This window comes from Scomber scombrus, chromosome 11 (genome assembly GCF_963691925.1).
Source record: "Scomber scombrus chromosome 11, fScoSco1.1, whole genome shotgun sequence".
NCBI lineage: Eukaryota > Metazoa > Chordata > Actinopteri > Scombriformes > Scombridae > Scomber > Scomber scombrus.
The window spans coordinates 26,244,037-26,261,433 of NC_084980.1; the positions used below are offsets into that span (position 1 = coordinate 26,244,037).

General features: G+C 39.6%; 1 protein-coding gene across 1 annotated transcript in view; it reads right to left on the bottom strand.

The window, feature by feature from the left end:
• Positions 1–17,397, bottom strand: part of LOC133990878 (netrin-G1-like) — a 60,317-nt gene that overhangs the window by 27,144 nt on the left and 15,776 nt on the right. The window contains exon 3 of the mRNA XM_062429293.1: positions 4,698–5,341. Within this exon, the coding sequence (XP_062285277.1) occupies positions 4,698–5,341 (644 nt within the window). The remainder of the gene's footprint in view (positions 1–4,697; positions 5,342–17,397) is intronic.

Here is a 17,397-nt window from a genome sequence, read left to right on the forward strand (position 1 = left end):
CACTGATGTAAGGAAAAAACTAAGACAAGGTTAGGGAACAATAGAGAATGACATAAGGGATGAGAGAAATAGCACATTAACACTTATGGATTAGCTGCCTCTCATTCCCAGGACCCGCTGCAGCCCTGCAGATGTGTAGCTCTGACCGCGCAGCCAGCCGGTAGCGGTCATGTCTTAATTAACGAGCAGACATCTGATCAATAAGTGAGGAGCGATGGAGAGGGAGACGTGAAAGGTGGGACAGCCTGCATGGTTCAAGGTTTTTGTTTTCCGTTGATGTGGAATAACATTAGAAATCAATAGCACGGCTAGCACGGCCACACACTCTGACTGTACTCTGGAGAAGGGGGGGAAAAAAATCCCCTTTCTATCTTTTCCTTTTAGTCATCACTTTGAAAAATGGTCACAGTATGTTCAGTGTCTCGGAGCCCTGTAGATCCAATTTATAAACTTGTGTTCTGTAACAACTCAAAGATTATTAAAGGAGAAATCTACTCACGTTCTTTTATACTGTCATGTGAGGCATCTGAAGCTTGCCAGGCTTTACTTGTGAATGAAATGTTATTTACTTTTATGTTTTTGCCTGTTTCATTTCAGTCTGCCTCAGGCACTTAAGTTTGGGATTGTGTTTTTTTTTACATTTTACTGCAATGATTTCCAATAATCTACAGATAAAGAGTCTCATTTATTAAAGGTTTGTACACACAAAATTCTGCCACATTAGTTATTTTCATGTGGGCATGAATAACAAAAAGAGGAGTTTACACAAAAAAAATTAGCCTCTTATTCAAAATTTAACACATGCCTTGCGTTGACCTCCGTTCAAATGTTGCTAAATATTTAACCCTATTGCCAAAGAACAATATTTATGTTGGAAAATTCTGCAAAGCCCTTCATTACTTTTAATGACAGTGTTTTTACATCCAGTGCCAAATATTCAATTCTACAATATCTGGCATCTAAAGTATAAAGTTAGGGAAAGATTGTCGAAATGGCAAATAAACACCCCTTAAGGCAAGTAAAACACTTTAAAAAAAATAGTGGTTATAGTTAATGAAAGGAAATGAATAGTTAAATGCAAGTCTGTGACGGGAGGCAATCTTGGATCTCCTGCAAGAAACTTGGACTCTCTATGCCGTCCACCACGCTGACCACATAACCTAACTTTCTGCATCACTACATCCTGTATAAGACACCATTACCTCCATTAGTAATAAACACTGGCACTGAATGCCACTTGTTAAGTACAGAATCATCCAATACAAGATAATTCCTTGGATACTAGGGTGAAATTTTGTTAGACAAACAGGTATAAACCTTAATCATGAAAAGCTGCTTACACAAATACAGCAACGTATTATTTTTGTCATTTGTATATTATAAATGTAAATAAGGTGAAACCATTCACAGAATATTATTTGACATTTATGCAGCATGTCAGTATCCATTCAGAGCCATCACATTCATGAACATATCCGCAGGTTACCTGACACTGCAAACATTGCTGTGTCTGAGTGAAAGTTTATCAGCATTTGTGGAGTATTTTGGGAATTCTCAGCAGGATGGCCAGTCTGTGATAAGGTTTTTACATTTGGTTGTAGCCAGAAGGCTGCTGAGGCTGGTGGGAACTCTAATCAGTCTCTCACCACCCGCCTCCATCACCTTCTTTCAAGTGAGTTACTGATCCACCTCTGGACAGAAATCGTATGTTTATTTTCTTTTCTTTCTCACTGCAAACTTTTGGTGGAAAATTGAATTTGATGCCCAGGGGCAGGATGGAAAATTGGGCAAAATAGCTCATTTTCCCCCATCCAACCTTATGTACTCTTTCTAATGAATGGCAAAATAAGATATCTGTGGGAGATGCTTTTCTGTGCTGGATAGCAGGACTTGCAATTTAGAACTCATCAATTCATGTTTACAGTATGAGTGTGAATATTGGAAGACTGTGTCTGACTGCAGAACACGCGTATCTGTCTGATAGGGATGAATTGTAAAAATATCACATACCACCATTATGAAAAACGCATAGTGGTATGTGATCAAAGACATCGAGCGTCATGAAGTGTTGTGAAATAATTTTGCCGGTAGTGACAGCTCTTCCTCAGTGGCTGATATATTCAGATAATGCAACTAGCAGTCAAAGATTATTCAAAAAAATGCTTGAGATATATGAGAAAGCCTCCTATTTAAAGCAAATACTGTAACTTGCTCCAAAAAAGAAATATATTAAAGCATAAATCTACTCATTATTAAACACAACCTGGCAATTCCGAATGCCTCCACATTTCACTGATGTGTCCCTGATGATTACCATTTAATCAGCTGCAAATGCTCTTAATTACAAGATTAGTCTCCAACCAATTAGCCAATGTGCTAATGGTTCTAATCTGCCATTGAAGCCGACTGAATTCTAATTAGGGACTAACTGATTCAATTCACCTAGGGCCCATCTGATGGGTCATTACCAGCCTAGTTATCCTCATATAAACCAACTGCAGCAAGCAACACAGGTCCCGTTTGGAGAGCAGCTGTAGAAGCTTTACGACCATCATATGGGCCATTTCCATGCACCATGAAATGACAATGTTTCCATTCCCTGAAAATCAAAAAGGCATTTTGATGACTCACTGATGAACATATACACTGCATCACTGCAACCTTGTGTCTGAGGTCTCTTAAATTTTTACTGAAAATGTGTTTTTTTTAAATTCTAACTTATTAACAAACTCTTCACTTATGTTAAAATGGATGAGGAACAAAAAAACAGGTGGTGGAGGGTATCCAAGTGATGGCACGTTTATTGGTACTTGAAGACTTACTTAAATATAATTATCAACTGGCAACCCCTACTTGTGATAATACAAGAATACACACGTTTAAAGTCAAAAGTCATACTAATCCAAGGAATCACATTTAAAAAAAATGTAACTAACAACATTTTAAAACAAAATGTTTAACCAAAGTAATTCAAACTCTTCAAGGTTTATGCGTTACCTGACCATATGATGGTGATATCATTTAATGGGACCACGCGATGCCTGTGGAATCTTGATGCGTGTCGTGTAGTAAAAAATGCAGAGAGACACGCATTAAAGCTTTTCCCGTCACCACAGCTCACAGGAGGCGATCTCAGCCCTCTGTCCTTGTCACGTTAGAGATATAATAATTAATTTAGGAGACTGCTCTGGCTGGCCCCCCCTTTTTCCCCCCAAATTCAGAGCTGCTTGAATTTACACTAGACCACCTAAACACTTTGCACTTGCACTTTGGCTGCAGTCAGACCGACATTAGCCCTGCGTGAAAAAAAACGCAGGCCTTTCATTAATTTGGATGGAAGCTGCCCCTTGGTGCAGAAGGGGTGCCAATGCACAGGACTCTGGCAAAACAACGCAGGGTTGTCTGCCAAAAAGTTGAACCAGACTCAGCTTTTGCTTTTGCTACAATGCAACATGACATAATCTGACAAGGCACTGTGTTGCCTTTTCGTGAACATATTACAGTATTTCTATAGTATGATTCTCACGAAGTAAACAATATAATAGTTTCCACTAAGAGAGTCTTTACAGAACTGTAACATTTTGTCTGAAACACATAATAATAATAATTATCTGTTATGCCAATTGGACTTCCTGGATCATATTTCTCACTGCTTGTCTCACCAGTACCTTAAACAACATGCCCCTTGAAATGTACATCCTTGTATTGTTTTAACACAGGGCTGTTTTTGTTCTTAATTCCCACTTAAGCTAAAGGTAGTCGGAAGAGTATCATTGAAGCGCCTTTTCTCAGTAGATGATGCATTTTAAAATGATGCTTCAGTCATATTTTTTAATTGGCAGAGACTAGAAGTTCATTCTGGTGAACAGTGACAGATGGGCAGTAACAGATTAGTGCAATCAAGTTGCAAATGGATTGCATTTTTAAAAACACTGCCCCAAAACGGTACCATTAGTAGAATTCCAATAGGAAACAACAATAAAACAATGATTTTCTTCATTTAGTTGTTTGGTTCAGATGGTTGGTTCATACCAAGGGTAACCACTATGTACCACAGAGAACCAACAGTCTGCAGGTTTTTATTCATCTCGGCAGGTAATTGTGCCAATGGGATATTTTCCCTTACTTGAAAGAGTGCTAATCAGTGTGTGGAGGCTTAATGAAGTCTCTCCATGGCACATTGACGGCCACCCCGAGTTAATACTAATTTTCTGTTGTAATTAAGAATTCTATCAGTTTATGATTCTAAAAATATTGATGTAGCTCTGTCAAGTGCTGGGTAAAAGGAACTGGGGAATATTAACACCTCAGAACAGCACTCCTGTTATCTGTGCTGTTTGAAGAGGTATAGTGGCTACATTCACCTGCATAAAAGCCAGTTTCGTCTGACAGAAAATTGTCTGTTCTCTCTGTAAAATTGCAGTGTTCAGTGTTTTGGGGACTGTGTTGACAAAAGTGGTCCAGGAACATACTGGAGAAACATGAGCATGCAGCATTAGCCTAGAAGTTGTTAACTTAATAACAGGTTATGAACGTACAACCAGTAATTTTTCGTTTTTCCTTTAAAAAATATGGTAAATGACAAAAACTGTAACTATATTAAAAGCCATCCTCAACTCAAGTCAATGAAGCACGCAAAAGTCAAGTCTCAGTTTCATTGAATGAAAAAAAAACTGTTAAATGTTAATGAGTCTTACCTTCCCTGCACTTTGATGTCGGAGATAGCGTAGAAGTATCTGGACAGGTTGTTCTCATCCACCATGGTGGCTCCAGTGGCTGGCTTCAGCAGCTTAATCCTCAGATCAGTGATGGTGAAGAAGTCCCTCAGGTTCTTGGTGGTATCCAGCTGACCATACAGCGAGGCCATGTTGTGTAGTCGAGGACCAGCGAACAGGGCAAAGCGGTCCTTTATCTCGAAACGTACCGTCTTGTCATTCTTCCACACGTAGCCTCGGGAGTAGTCCTCAGTGCAGATGATATCCAGCAAGGTGCGCTGGGTAAGTTCGCTGACTGTCTTGGGTTCCATGGTGAAGGCGTCCAGGCAGTCGGTGGCATAGAACTGGTAAGGGGTCCAGGTTCGGCCATAGTCGAGCGACTTTTCCAGGACCATCTGCTCTGGTCGGCCTGACTCAAAGGTCAGTACAATATCATCGGTCAGCTCAATTGTCTTGTTCCACGACAGCGTGATGTTGACCTGTAGGGGCTTTGGGTATTTCTTCCATGAGGTGGACTGCCAAAATGTTGTGGGGTTGCGACCCTCGAAGTCAAACATCAGCTCAGGAGGATGAGCCAGCTCCTCAGTGGTGGCATCACATTCATTGTTGCACATATAAGGATTCTCCTGTAAAAACAAAATAAAAAAGAAGGAAAATGTAAATACATAATAATGTGTTTTAAAATCAAAGTATGTATTTTAACCCTGATAATAGAACAGTTAAGTCAAATAACTCATAACTGCCATGACCCACTGAGGAACTTTGTTGCATGTCAATTTGTGATTCAAAATCAGACACCACATGCATGCAAAACTTCAAAACAAACTTCATTTGTTATTTGCTGAATGTGGTCATTGATATGATTTTTTAAAATTTTAAACACACCAGCAAACAAAAAAAATCTCATTGCAGACATTTGACATTTCCTAAAATGTTGATATTCCAAATAGTAAGTAGCATAAAACTCATTTTACTGTTTTCCATTATGCAGTGGGCACTCTCAATTGTGGATTTAGTTACTTTTTAAACATTAAAATATACAGTATTGTGTACTGTATGTGTATACTGAACAAAATATCTGTAGGGATTAAAGAAATTGAGAGAAAGGGCCCACTGAAAATAAAACAAACAAAAACAAATCCAATAAAAATACAGATAAAAATTTGACCAGGATCAAAAATATGAAAAAATAAAATAAAAAATCAAACAAGGCCCAGGCCGAAAATTACAGTTTTGTGCAGGAAAAGTTTGGAACAAAAGTGTTAAGTTTCACGCTGTATTTTGAGGACAGGAAGTTTAACATTTGAAATGCCAAAAAAGGTGATTGAATATTAAGTTTTGCGTTAAATATTCAGACAAAAGTGGAATCCTAGAACTTGCTGTATAATCCCACCCTCACAATTGCAAACCTAAAGCATCTCCTCCAGGTCGACTGTTGCTTCACTTTGCCTTGAAAGGTTATTTGCCCTTCCGGTGCCTCATTGGCTTGCCAACCTATCATGATTCCACCACCGTACTCAACAGTATTTCTATCACATTCAAACCAACATGTATTTTATAATCTGCGCAAGAAATGCTGGCCCTAGAGCTGCATGAGACAGTGACCCACTCATTAAGATGACACTGTGGATCTCATATTCTCGTTCAGTGCCAGTCTACACTGCCACCCAAATTGTGAGTGTAATTGATATTCCTGTGTGGTATTTCGGCTGAGATGGGAATGGAATCCCGATGAGTGTTTCTTATGAAACACGCAAAGGGACATGCATTTTTCATGGGCTTGTGTCTGCTGCTCCAACCATAGACATCCACCGAGACTGCATGTTTGTGTGTGCATGTTTGTGGGAACAAAGAGGAGCTCTTGATGTGTTTGTTTTTTTTTCTGAGAGAGAGAGAGAGCGAAAGAGAGCTCTGAATGTGTTGGCTTGTGTGTGCACATGCAGTATGTGTCTTTGTGTGTATGTCTGAATGAATGGCAACGAGAGAGAGTGAGAGAGAGAGAAAGAGAGCTGAAACATAGCCAGCGAGCACAAGACACACTTCAATTGACATTCCTCTCACCTCTGCTCCACGAACAATGAGGTTAAGTGCTGATGAGATTCAGATCAACTGTAAAGCGGTTCGATAATCAGCAATCATCCGACACTCTACACGCAAAATTATCTAAAGGTGAGAACAGTGCTATCTGCAACATTACTCGGTTATCTCCCCGCTATTGCAGTGCATTCAACCCAGACTGCCACTTTGCTGAGTGAAGATCACTGGCAGGAATACTGATAAGCAGAGACCATTATTATTTATTTGAAAAGACCAATGGCTGCTTTTTTGTCTTTGAGTAAGTGCCCTTAATTCCATTTGGCTAAAGGAAAATTGTATTTGATGCTTTATCTTCTTCACAGAAAGATGTATGTATGACTTCCCCGTTTCAGATACAGATCTCGTCAGTCCATTTTATTTCCTGTGGGACTGTGATATGGTATCAGCGACTCGCTCCTCAGCCAGCAGCGATAAGTATGCAATGAGGTATAACAAGACTGAGGGATTGTGGGTCACTGGGCCTGCTCAGCTGACTCAAAGGAGTGTTGCATGATCCAATTACGGGGGTAATAAGGGTTATGCAGCTAAGACAGAGAGTGAGAGAAAGCGAGTGGGAGGGAGAGAGAATGTAAAACAAGTAGACCTTTTGCAATGTGTTTTTTTAAGGAAGATCTCAGTTACTAAAAGTGTTCTCCTCTCGCGCCCATGCACACCCACACACACATGCAGAGCCAGCATGACGCTTGAAAGGCCACATACTGTAGCCTGAACACAAAAACAGAGAGAAACATTTGAAAGCTAGAGTTAAGGGGTAATAGGGAGGATGTCGGCAGCCTGGGTTCGACCACAGGGACGATAAATTGTACTTGTGTCAACTGTTTACCAATGATGTGTGCTGAGGCTCGTTATATTCCCCACTTGTGCTTGAACAGCCTTGGAGGTCTGCTCAGAGCTCAGACCTTGACGGCACATGGAGAGGGAGAGAGAGGTAGAGAGAGAGAGAGAGAGGGAGAGAGGGAGTGAGAGACACACAGGCAGAGTTAGAGAGTGAGTGATTTCCCTGATGTCATTCAGGAGCATACATTTTCACTTATACTCATTTCATTTGTTGTCATAGTTTGGTCCAGGCAGCAGTGGAGTGGCTGCCTTTGCATCTCTAAGACAAGAATTCAGATTGCAGGATCCGCAGCTAATGAGAAAAACAATATCTTGGCTGAACAGTGAGAACCAGAGTAAATAGAGGCTTTAAGGAGAAAGAAATTTGCTTCATCACACCAGCAGAAGTGTTCAGAGACCAGTGGAAAGCAGCCATAAATTCAATCCATAATCATTCTCTCACTGCCTGCCTTGACTTCAGGCCCTCAGGGAGGTGATCATTCTAACCGAGGAGGCCGTCCACCATAGGAGCCGGCTGGGGACAAACCTTTCATAAAAGCCCCCTCCATCATTAATAGCGCTCAATAATGTGAAGGCACTTTTCCAATCGAACATTAAGTGACACTTACAGTATTTACTTTCTCCCAGTAATTCCCACCATACTGGAATTCTTCACTGTGGGTCCAGTGAAGATGATGATACAGACTTAAGAGAAAAAGGTCAGGACCTTTCATCGAATTTCCTGTGGCGGTTATTTAACAACAAAAACAGTGCCTTATGAAGATCAATACCTTCTCTGGTCATTTAAGACCCAGGGCTTCAGCACTATGCCGGGGGGCAGCTATTGAAAAACAATAAGCCCTCTCAGCTTGATCCTTTACCTGTGATCATGGCTGTGGGAGAGGGAAATAGTCAGTGGAGAATTAAAAAGAAACAAGAGTTTTGTACCAAAATGAAATATCGACCAATTGAGAAATGTGACCTGCTCTTAGAAAAGAATTGCTAGCATAAAAGTATAAATTGCCATAGATTATTATTGACGTTATAGATGATTGAAATGCTTCTTCTGACCAAAATATAACATTTTTATGATGTAATTTGATTATTGATAAATATTTGTTGTAGGCTGTGAAGAAAGCAGCTTGTGCAACATAAAATTATTGATGTTTATAGACTATGATATCACTAAATGACTGCGCTTGTCTAACTGTATAATTATATCTCCTCCTGCAACTCGATCTGATATAAATAATGTTTCTGTCTGGATTATGTTTACCAGCAGTCTTTTTTTTCCAAGATGGGTTTGATCTACGTTTCCATACTGCAGGCATGGTGGGCAGGTGTTTGGGGTGTACGGAGGGCATACAAAGTGGGGGACTTTGGCACCAGAGACGATGGGGTTCACCTTTTGAGTCCATTATTATTATCTAGGCAACAATAGTACTTTGGTTGAGGTGTGGGTCAGACTGTGGTCTTGGTTACAATTTAATACATGTTAAAATGTGGTTGGTCACTTTTGACCTTTTAGATTTTTAACCAAGACTACAGACTTTTCCTTACCCTAATCAAGTGCATTAAGTGAATAATTATAACCATAAATAGTGGTTTATGCATGCATATTGTGTTCCTTAATGTTGTGTAGATATGTGCTGTATGACACATTATTTTTACTCTTTGTGTTGATATAAACCATGATCTGGCTGGCATTATGTTTCTCCCTATCATGTGGCCTCATATGTGTTACATCATGTCTATGTCTATATAAAATATATTTGTTAGTCTCCCATCATATTAGATCACACTCATTATGCACATATTTGCTATGTAACTGTGTCCTGGAACCATTAGTTTTGCACACGTTTTATTATATTTATTTAGTTGGTCTAGGACGTAATACTGAATATAAGTTTCTAACTTTGACTTTGATTTTTGTTTTAGTGTTTTTCTACATCTTGTTTCGTGCAATGGTCTGTTTCTTGTGCTGCTGCAATACTAAACTTCCCTCCTGCAAGCAATCAATACTCCTATCTTATCTCATCTTATCTTATGCAGTCTCAAATAAATGTAAAAACATCATCATATTCTGCTTTTCATCATAATTGTTTTTCATTTTATTCTATAGTGTAGTTTTTTTTTCAGAGGACCCTCATCGACTCTTGCCCCAGCAGACAGATGCCATGCCTAATTCCACACCTATCGACATCACATGCAATGCTGCAAGGGCTTCTAATGGCTTGTGTCTTATTGGTATTGCTGACATCTCTGTTGCCACCATGGCCGCCGTGTAACCGAGCCCAACTGGTTTCTATCAATGCTATATAATCCATCCGGGATAGTGGCTTAGTTCAGGAGGCCTGAGCAGCATGTCTGTGGCTGGTCGCAGCTAATGATGTCCCGATCTCTGCAGCCTATAAGGTCAATCCAATATCAGGGTGTCACACAGTAGGAGAGCAAGGGAACAAGGAAGAGAGAGAGAGAGACAGGGAGACTTGAGCTGGGGATGTGCATCCAAATGTCATTCAATGGAATAAAGCGATAGGGACACTCAGCTCCTCTGATTTTCATGAAGACTTAATGGATATTTAGATGTAGTGTCATAGTTTATGAAAGGTTCATTTATAGAAATTGATGAACTACAACTGAACAAACAACATAACACAGAATATGCTTCAGATCAATTATATCAATAACATCTTTAAGTATAATTTTGTATCATTATTTCAAAGGAAATTGTGGGAGTTACACAAATACACACATCTTAGAAAAATCAAGCCAACACTAAACACACAAACATTCACACCTACACACATACACACATGGGCATATGGTGTGATGTGATGTTTAAATGAGTGACATATGGCCTATGAGATTGACAAATCCTAACTCCCTGTTGATGCGCCTTTTGACACAAGATGTGGCTCGGGAGATAAATTCTCTGACCAATGACAGCTCCCGTTGAGGAATGGGTGCAGGCCATCCAACTAATCAGTTTAGCTGACAGATTTCTGGACTTAAAGCTCAGATCACAGATTAAACTCGCCACAGGTTTCTACTCTGGCCATCTCCTTTTAAAGTAAGCTTGTTATTTCACTAATGTGACATTCTAGCTTAAAGTTTGACGTGCTCATTCTTGTGTATTTGGAGCTTTTATTTCACTTCAAGAACATCAGTTTTGCTCAGTAAATTTATAATAATTTAATTTGTTGTGACATTTTTTGATGGACGTTCAAGAAAAATATGAAATACTGTGCTATTATTTACAAAATAGTCCTGAGGGAAATTAATTGTGTGTATAGACAGAAGCCCATAGCATGTAAAGTGATCATTCAGTACATAATTTAATCAGCTATTCCGTCAGAAGTCACAACACTGGAAGGCTATAATAATGATATTTATAAAACACAGTTTGGCAGTCGCAGCAATTATAATTAATCAAACTGTCAGTCAATCAAATAACTACTCATTTAGTTTTGATTAGTGCTTTACTTTCTACATTTCTACCTTCATAAATACATACAGCACACCTACACATAGCAGTACAGGCAGGCATGCCATACATACTTTAAAGATGAATGACATGTTTATATAAGATTAGAAAATAATGGCTATGCACTTCCTATGCAGATGTGGTTTCTAGGAGGTGATGATGATAGTGATGAAGATGGTTGACGATACATCCATTGTCTCAGTGTCTTTCTTTCTCCCTTGTTATTTTATCTTTTAGTACATATATGGCCTACATGACCTTGCACATTTTTTATTATTTTACTAACATAATGCCTTCATATTACATTTTTCATATGCACTAGATCAGAATGATCATTTGTATCTGTTATGATATTGTTTTATTCACCAAGTAATTGGTTAGATCTGGGGCAAGGGCAACAAAATACCAATTGGCAAGAAACATAAGCAGTAAGACAATCAGACAGTTTAAAATCCATAGAGAGTTTTAACCAAAAAGTCAAAATAATCCCTCATTAAGCAGGAAAACTGTGGATGCACACAACTATGGTAAATACAGTGGGTCAAATTTCAACAGTCACTTGTTTCTTTCCCTACTGCACCTCACTGGGTCTCCAAATCTCAGTTTACTTAGTCAGCACGTTATTTCATATGGATAGCCAAAACAATGTAAATACGACCCAAGTTGTAATCAAATAATTTCCCTTTATACTAGAGGCTTCAGCCAGCTTCATGTGATGTAAAAACTTAATATAACATTTCTGAGTCTGTGACCTGTGTGTACTTGACTAGTTCATGCTGAGCTCCCTTTAACTTACTCGCTACAGAGCCTCTGCGGCTGTGAGAGAAGTTTCTCTCACTGGATTTGAGGTGTTGCTGGATTAATCAGCCCATCATCCTGCTCGGCCTTACACCTCCCAACCTGCCGCATGACACCTGCAGACCTGTCGCTGGCCCAAACCCCCCTCTCTCACACCTCCAGGTGCAATTCCTCATTCATATGGTGCACAACAGGAGAAAAGTTTGACAAATGACAGCTTGGTTATATCACTCAGAAATCACAAGATGCCCATCAGAGACCACAATAAATTCTCAACTTTCAATCAGTGCAAAAGGCTAGCTCTCTTTGCCCCGCACTCACATCATACCTTCATATAACTCGATGATATGTTTGTGGTGATACACTGAAGACAGACCAAAAAGGATGATATCAAAGTAGATCTAGGTCGGCTTTTTAGATGCTCAAGTGTATAGTGAACACAGAGACTGGGTGTTGATCCTTTCAGGACTTGGTATAAGCCCTGACGGAAGAGACAGCTGAGATGAGCCATGGTGAGATATTGGAAGAGTCAGAGCTTTGGCAGAAACTCAATAGAGCTTTAATGACCTGCAGTCAGGGCCAGCAGTGGCTCACAACAGAGCCAGGCTTTTCATTCGTCTGACCTTCAGCAGAATGAAGGACAGGAGGATTGCACATCTGACCCGTGAGTGCGCCATCATATTATATCAGAGGTCTGAGGGGTTATGGATGTCACAGACCTGATAACAGATAATGGAAGTTCAATATAATGCATGTACATAAAATACCATTTTACATGATAGTTGGATGACTTAAATGTGCAGGACATGTGAGGGTAACACTCAAAATAACAGATTCATACCAGCCCATTGAGCTCATTTACATATGTACCAATAACTACAAAAGTGTACATTACATTCTTACAAAACATTCTGCAAACCACATTGCCATATTTTGTAATTAACATTTGCCATTATTCCTTGCATCTGTTGGGTTTTCAGCTTTGTAAGATATCAACATAAATTAGCACACTTATTTTAGTCTTGTTATCCTCAGCAGTGCATTCACAGCTGTCAGAAGCTATTGTTACAAAGTATTTGCAGTGCAGATTTTGCTCTTACACTGCCAAACAATGCAAGTACAATTACAAATGTTCACTGTATCTGATTTCACAAGGCAGATGAGTTTCAATTATTAGCTAATGGACTTTCATATTGTGCTGAAATGAATCAGGCACTTCCAAGTTGTGTCCAGAAGAAAGAAAAACCTAATTGAATATAATACAAATAACAAATAATAATGTCTAGAGAAGGACTTGTCATTTTTCTAGCAGCTTTTTAACAAACACAATTTCCCACAAGCCCGTAAACCATCGCAAGTTAAATGTCACCAGCTTGACAACACAGCTGTCCACTGGCGAGGTGAGAGGCCAAGGCAAGTTCAGCCAGCAGGACAGCGAGGACTGGAGCGGATGTTTTTTGGACCGAAGAGATTAAAGCTAAAGAGTTGAAGCTGTCATACATGTATGAAATTAGAGAAGAGTATAATAGTGGATATTATGGATATGGGTGAAACCTGTACCGCCACACAATAAATATTCATAGGATGGTTAGCTTTTTGTATGCTATGAAATGAATCATTAAAGTAAGTGATGTAGTAAATAGTAAACTACTGATTACCGGTTAGTTGAAATACTGAGAAAAAAATAAATCTAATAATCTAAAACTAACAAATGCTGAAAAGACAGTCAGCAAAAATATATACTTGTAAACAAACTCGTGGGATTTTCGTGTGAGCATGCACGCTGCAAGCAAAATGAAAACACATGCATCAGGTGGCTGTAGTACACAGCTAATCACAGGGTGCAGAGGTGACGGCTGTAACTTGCTATTGGCGTCGACGTCTGATCAAAAACAAAAACGCAAACTTCCTTGTTGTGCTCGTGTTTCGATTCGCCACATGCCAAACACTCCGCCCTTTGGAACGTAGCCCCTCACCAAAGTACTCCCTTTGAGGGGGCTTGCAGCAAAGCCAGTCTGGCCCCTTTTGAAGTACGCTGCTTGGCAAATCAAGCGCACCGCAAATCCAGGGCCGCAGCCTTGATTGGGATTCACGGGGTGTCGGTAGACGAGGAGAAACGCATTCCACATTAATTAACACCTGGCCTCATTATCTGTCCCATGTGGCAGAATCCCACTGGGGTAAATTTAACACCGCCTTATTATCACAGGGTGGTGGAAGTGGTTTTGGTGGTGGTGGGCTTTATATATATGTGTGTGTGTGTGTGTGTGCTTGTGTGTGTTTATGGATGGAGGACTGAATCAAAGTGCTTTCTGAGCATATGTACACACATGCTCATGTTTGTGTGTATTTGTATGTTTGTCTGTATTAGTGCATACCTGTATACGGTATATTCCTGTGTATCAGTGTGTGCCTGCATGTTTCTATGTGTGTGAGCCAGGTTGTGTGTGGGATTAGATTCCCTCTGATGTCAGGATTCAATAAAAAGCTTTAACATTGCTATAATGAGAGGATGTTTAATTCTATTTGCTAGATCTCTCTCTCTCTCTCCCTCTCTCTCTCTCTCTCTCTTTGCAGCACTTTGTATTCACAAGCACCCACTAGATAAAACACCGCCTGCTTGTGTGGTAAAATTTGATATCTCTCTTGTCAGGATACTTTAGACAGAATACTTAACACAGGCAGATATTTGTGGGTAAAATAAACACATCAGAGGAATCTAAAAGACATCTCTTTTGATCCTGTAGCGATAGAGCATGACACTAACAATGTCAGGTTTGTAGGTTTCAGTCTCGGTGGCTTCAGCTGCGCTAAAAATATTTACACACATCATTCAGAGAGGAGAGATGGTTTATTTAGAGATGGTCTCACAAGACACATCAGCACTGAAATATATAATCTGTGAAGGTTTTGATGTGATTATACTGCACAGTTTTGTGTATTGTGTCTAACATCCCCATAGATTTCAAACATTACACTAACACAGCATATATAGTTTGAATATGCTACTTTAAACCACCTAAACAGGAGTTTATATGGTAACGTAAAAATTGTATAAGTGCGTATGTACAGACTGCCCAACTAAATTAACAATATCTTTGGTGAGAAAAAAATAGAAAATATCTGCAGAGGGGAAAATTTACATTTCTAAATCTTACTGTTTACATAGATTGTTTGTTTTTTATAGTAGCAAATTTGAATACGTAAACATGTAATATCAGTAGTATATTGGCTTAATTAACCCTCCTGTTGTCCTCGAGTCAAGGAAAGGAGGAAGAAGGAAGGAAGGAAGGAAAGGAGGGAGGAAGAAAGGGAGGAAAAGAAAGAAGGAAGGGAGGAAGGAAGGATTGAGGAAAGAAGGAAGTAAGGAAGGTAGGAGGGAGGGAGGAAAGAAGGAAGGAGAGAGGGAGGGAGAAAGGAAAAGAGGAAGGGAGGGCGGAAGGAAAGAAGGACAGAGGAAAGAAAGAAGGGAGGAAGAAAGGAGGGAGGGAGGAAAGAAGGAAGGAAGGAAGGAAGGAAGAAGGGAAGAAGGGAGGGAGTAAGGAAGGACAGAAGGAAGGAAGGAAGAAAGGAGGGAGGGAGGAAGGACAGACGGAGGGAAGGAAGGAAAGGAGGGAGGAAGGAGGGAATGGAGGGAGGAAAGGAAAGAAGGAAGGGAGGAACAGTCAAAACAGACGGGGTCAATTTGACCCGGGAGGACGACACAAAGGTTAAGTGACATTAATTTTTTCATCCTCTTGGCGACACAGTGACTACTTCCTGGTTGTGCCTCTCTTTGTTCCCTCACACCACGTCTACACAGTTCTACGTTTGAACTGTGTGTTTTTTGTGTCGTCCGTCTCATGCAGGTCTGATGGAACAGATATGCTTCTATTTTAAACCCCAACCCAAAGTGTCTTTTTTAGCCTTTAAGCCTATTTTCTGCACACAGTATTCTTATATAGCGTGACACAGTGGTTGTGTATTGGGGCCGTGAGAGCTATTAAAACAGAGGCGTAAAAGATATAGCTTCACGGTGGCTGTAATCTGCTGATGTGCTGCTTTTTTTTTTTACTATGTGACTAATGTAGGTGTTCAACACAAGATCAGCACTGTCAAGTTGGTTTGAAATTGGCGAGCAGTGTAAAAAATCATGTGTCCATTTCTAATAAAGCTGAACTCTCTACAAAAGCACAACATGGATTTACTTCAACCCCATGACCAAATTGGCTTATTGTGACAATTTCACTGAAATAACAAAGTTTGATGTTTTTCTATTATATCGTCACAATTTGTAAAGTAACCCAGATTTGTTTGAAACTCAAATGATCAGCTCTGTTTCACTCCCATTAGGCAGTCTGAAAAAAACCTAATGAAAATGAAAATGTAATCCAGTTATTACCCTCCGAATCCCCTCCATCCTAACAATACACTAAAACACAATAAAAAGAAATAGAATCATTGCATTACATTGATTTTGACTGTTGGTGGTTTCATATAAGCAGCTTTAAAACCCATTAAAATCTGCCACAGAGGAATTCTGAGTGCACTCTCATTGAGAAGAAAATCAGAGGACACGGACTCAGTTCTCATCCAATGAGATGCAGGGGTCATTGCAAAGAAATTGATAGAAAACTAGGATGAAATTGAGAGAGCGAAACAAAGAACGAGGGAGAGCGAGAGTGAAATTGCTGCATTGTTCATCAGTGTGTTAGCTCATAGTGTTTCAACTCATCCTCCATCTTTTCAATCTGCATAGTTATTAGAGGCTTTTATTAATTTGAAATGCCAAAGTGAGGAATAAAGCATTACTGAAATGTCACCCTTTCACGGAGCATGATAAAATCACCAAGCCATTTTTGGAAACCAATGCTCTTCCCCTCTATACTTACTCTCTCCTTCTCTCTCTCTCTCTCTCTCTCTCTCTCTCTCTCTCTTTCTCTCTCTACAGCACAGTCTCTTTCACTCCTTCTCAGAGATCGATATGGCCTGACAACATGATGGCTGGGTTTCCTAAGGGGAGGTGGGTCGCAACAGTTGCCTGTCATTTCGCCACTATTTCTCTCTCTCAGGTCTCGGCCCCTTCCGCTCAGTGCATGACTTTTTTTTATATCAATAAAAGATAAAAATGAATACAAAAAAACATAAACCTCTGTCCTGTGATGCTTGACCTTTTCTAAAAACCCAACCGGCATTTTGACTTCTTTGAGATTTGGGTGGTAACACAATGCAAAGTCGATGGAACGAAACAGCTCTGTGCAATGGAAATAAATCGGGTTACACCTACAAATAACTTTAGGGCTGTTAAAATTGGCCATAAATCACATTTGATTATTCCTTCTTCAAGAGGGTGAAGCAATACAAGAGCCATAATAAGTATAGATATATTTATTTCAACATCTACATACTAACACTTTACAAAAGAAGCAAATCAAATCTCTGTCTTATACCATAAAACAAATTATTCATAATTGATATTTTACTCGATAGCCTGATTTTTATACA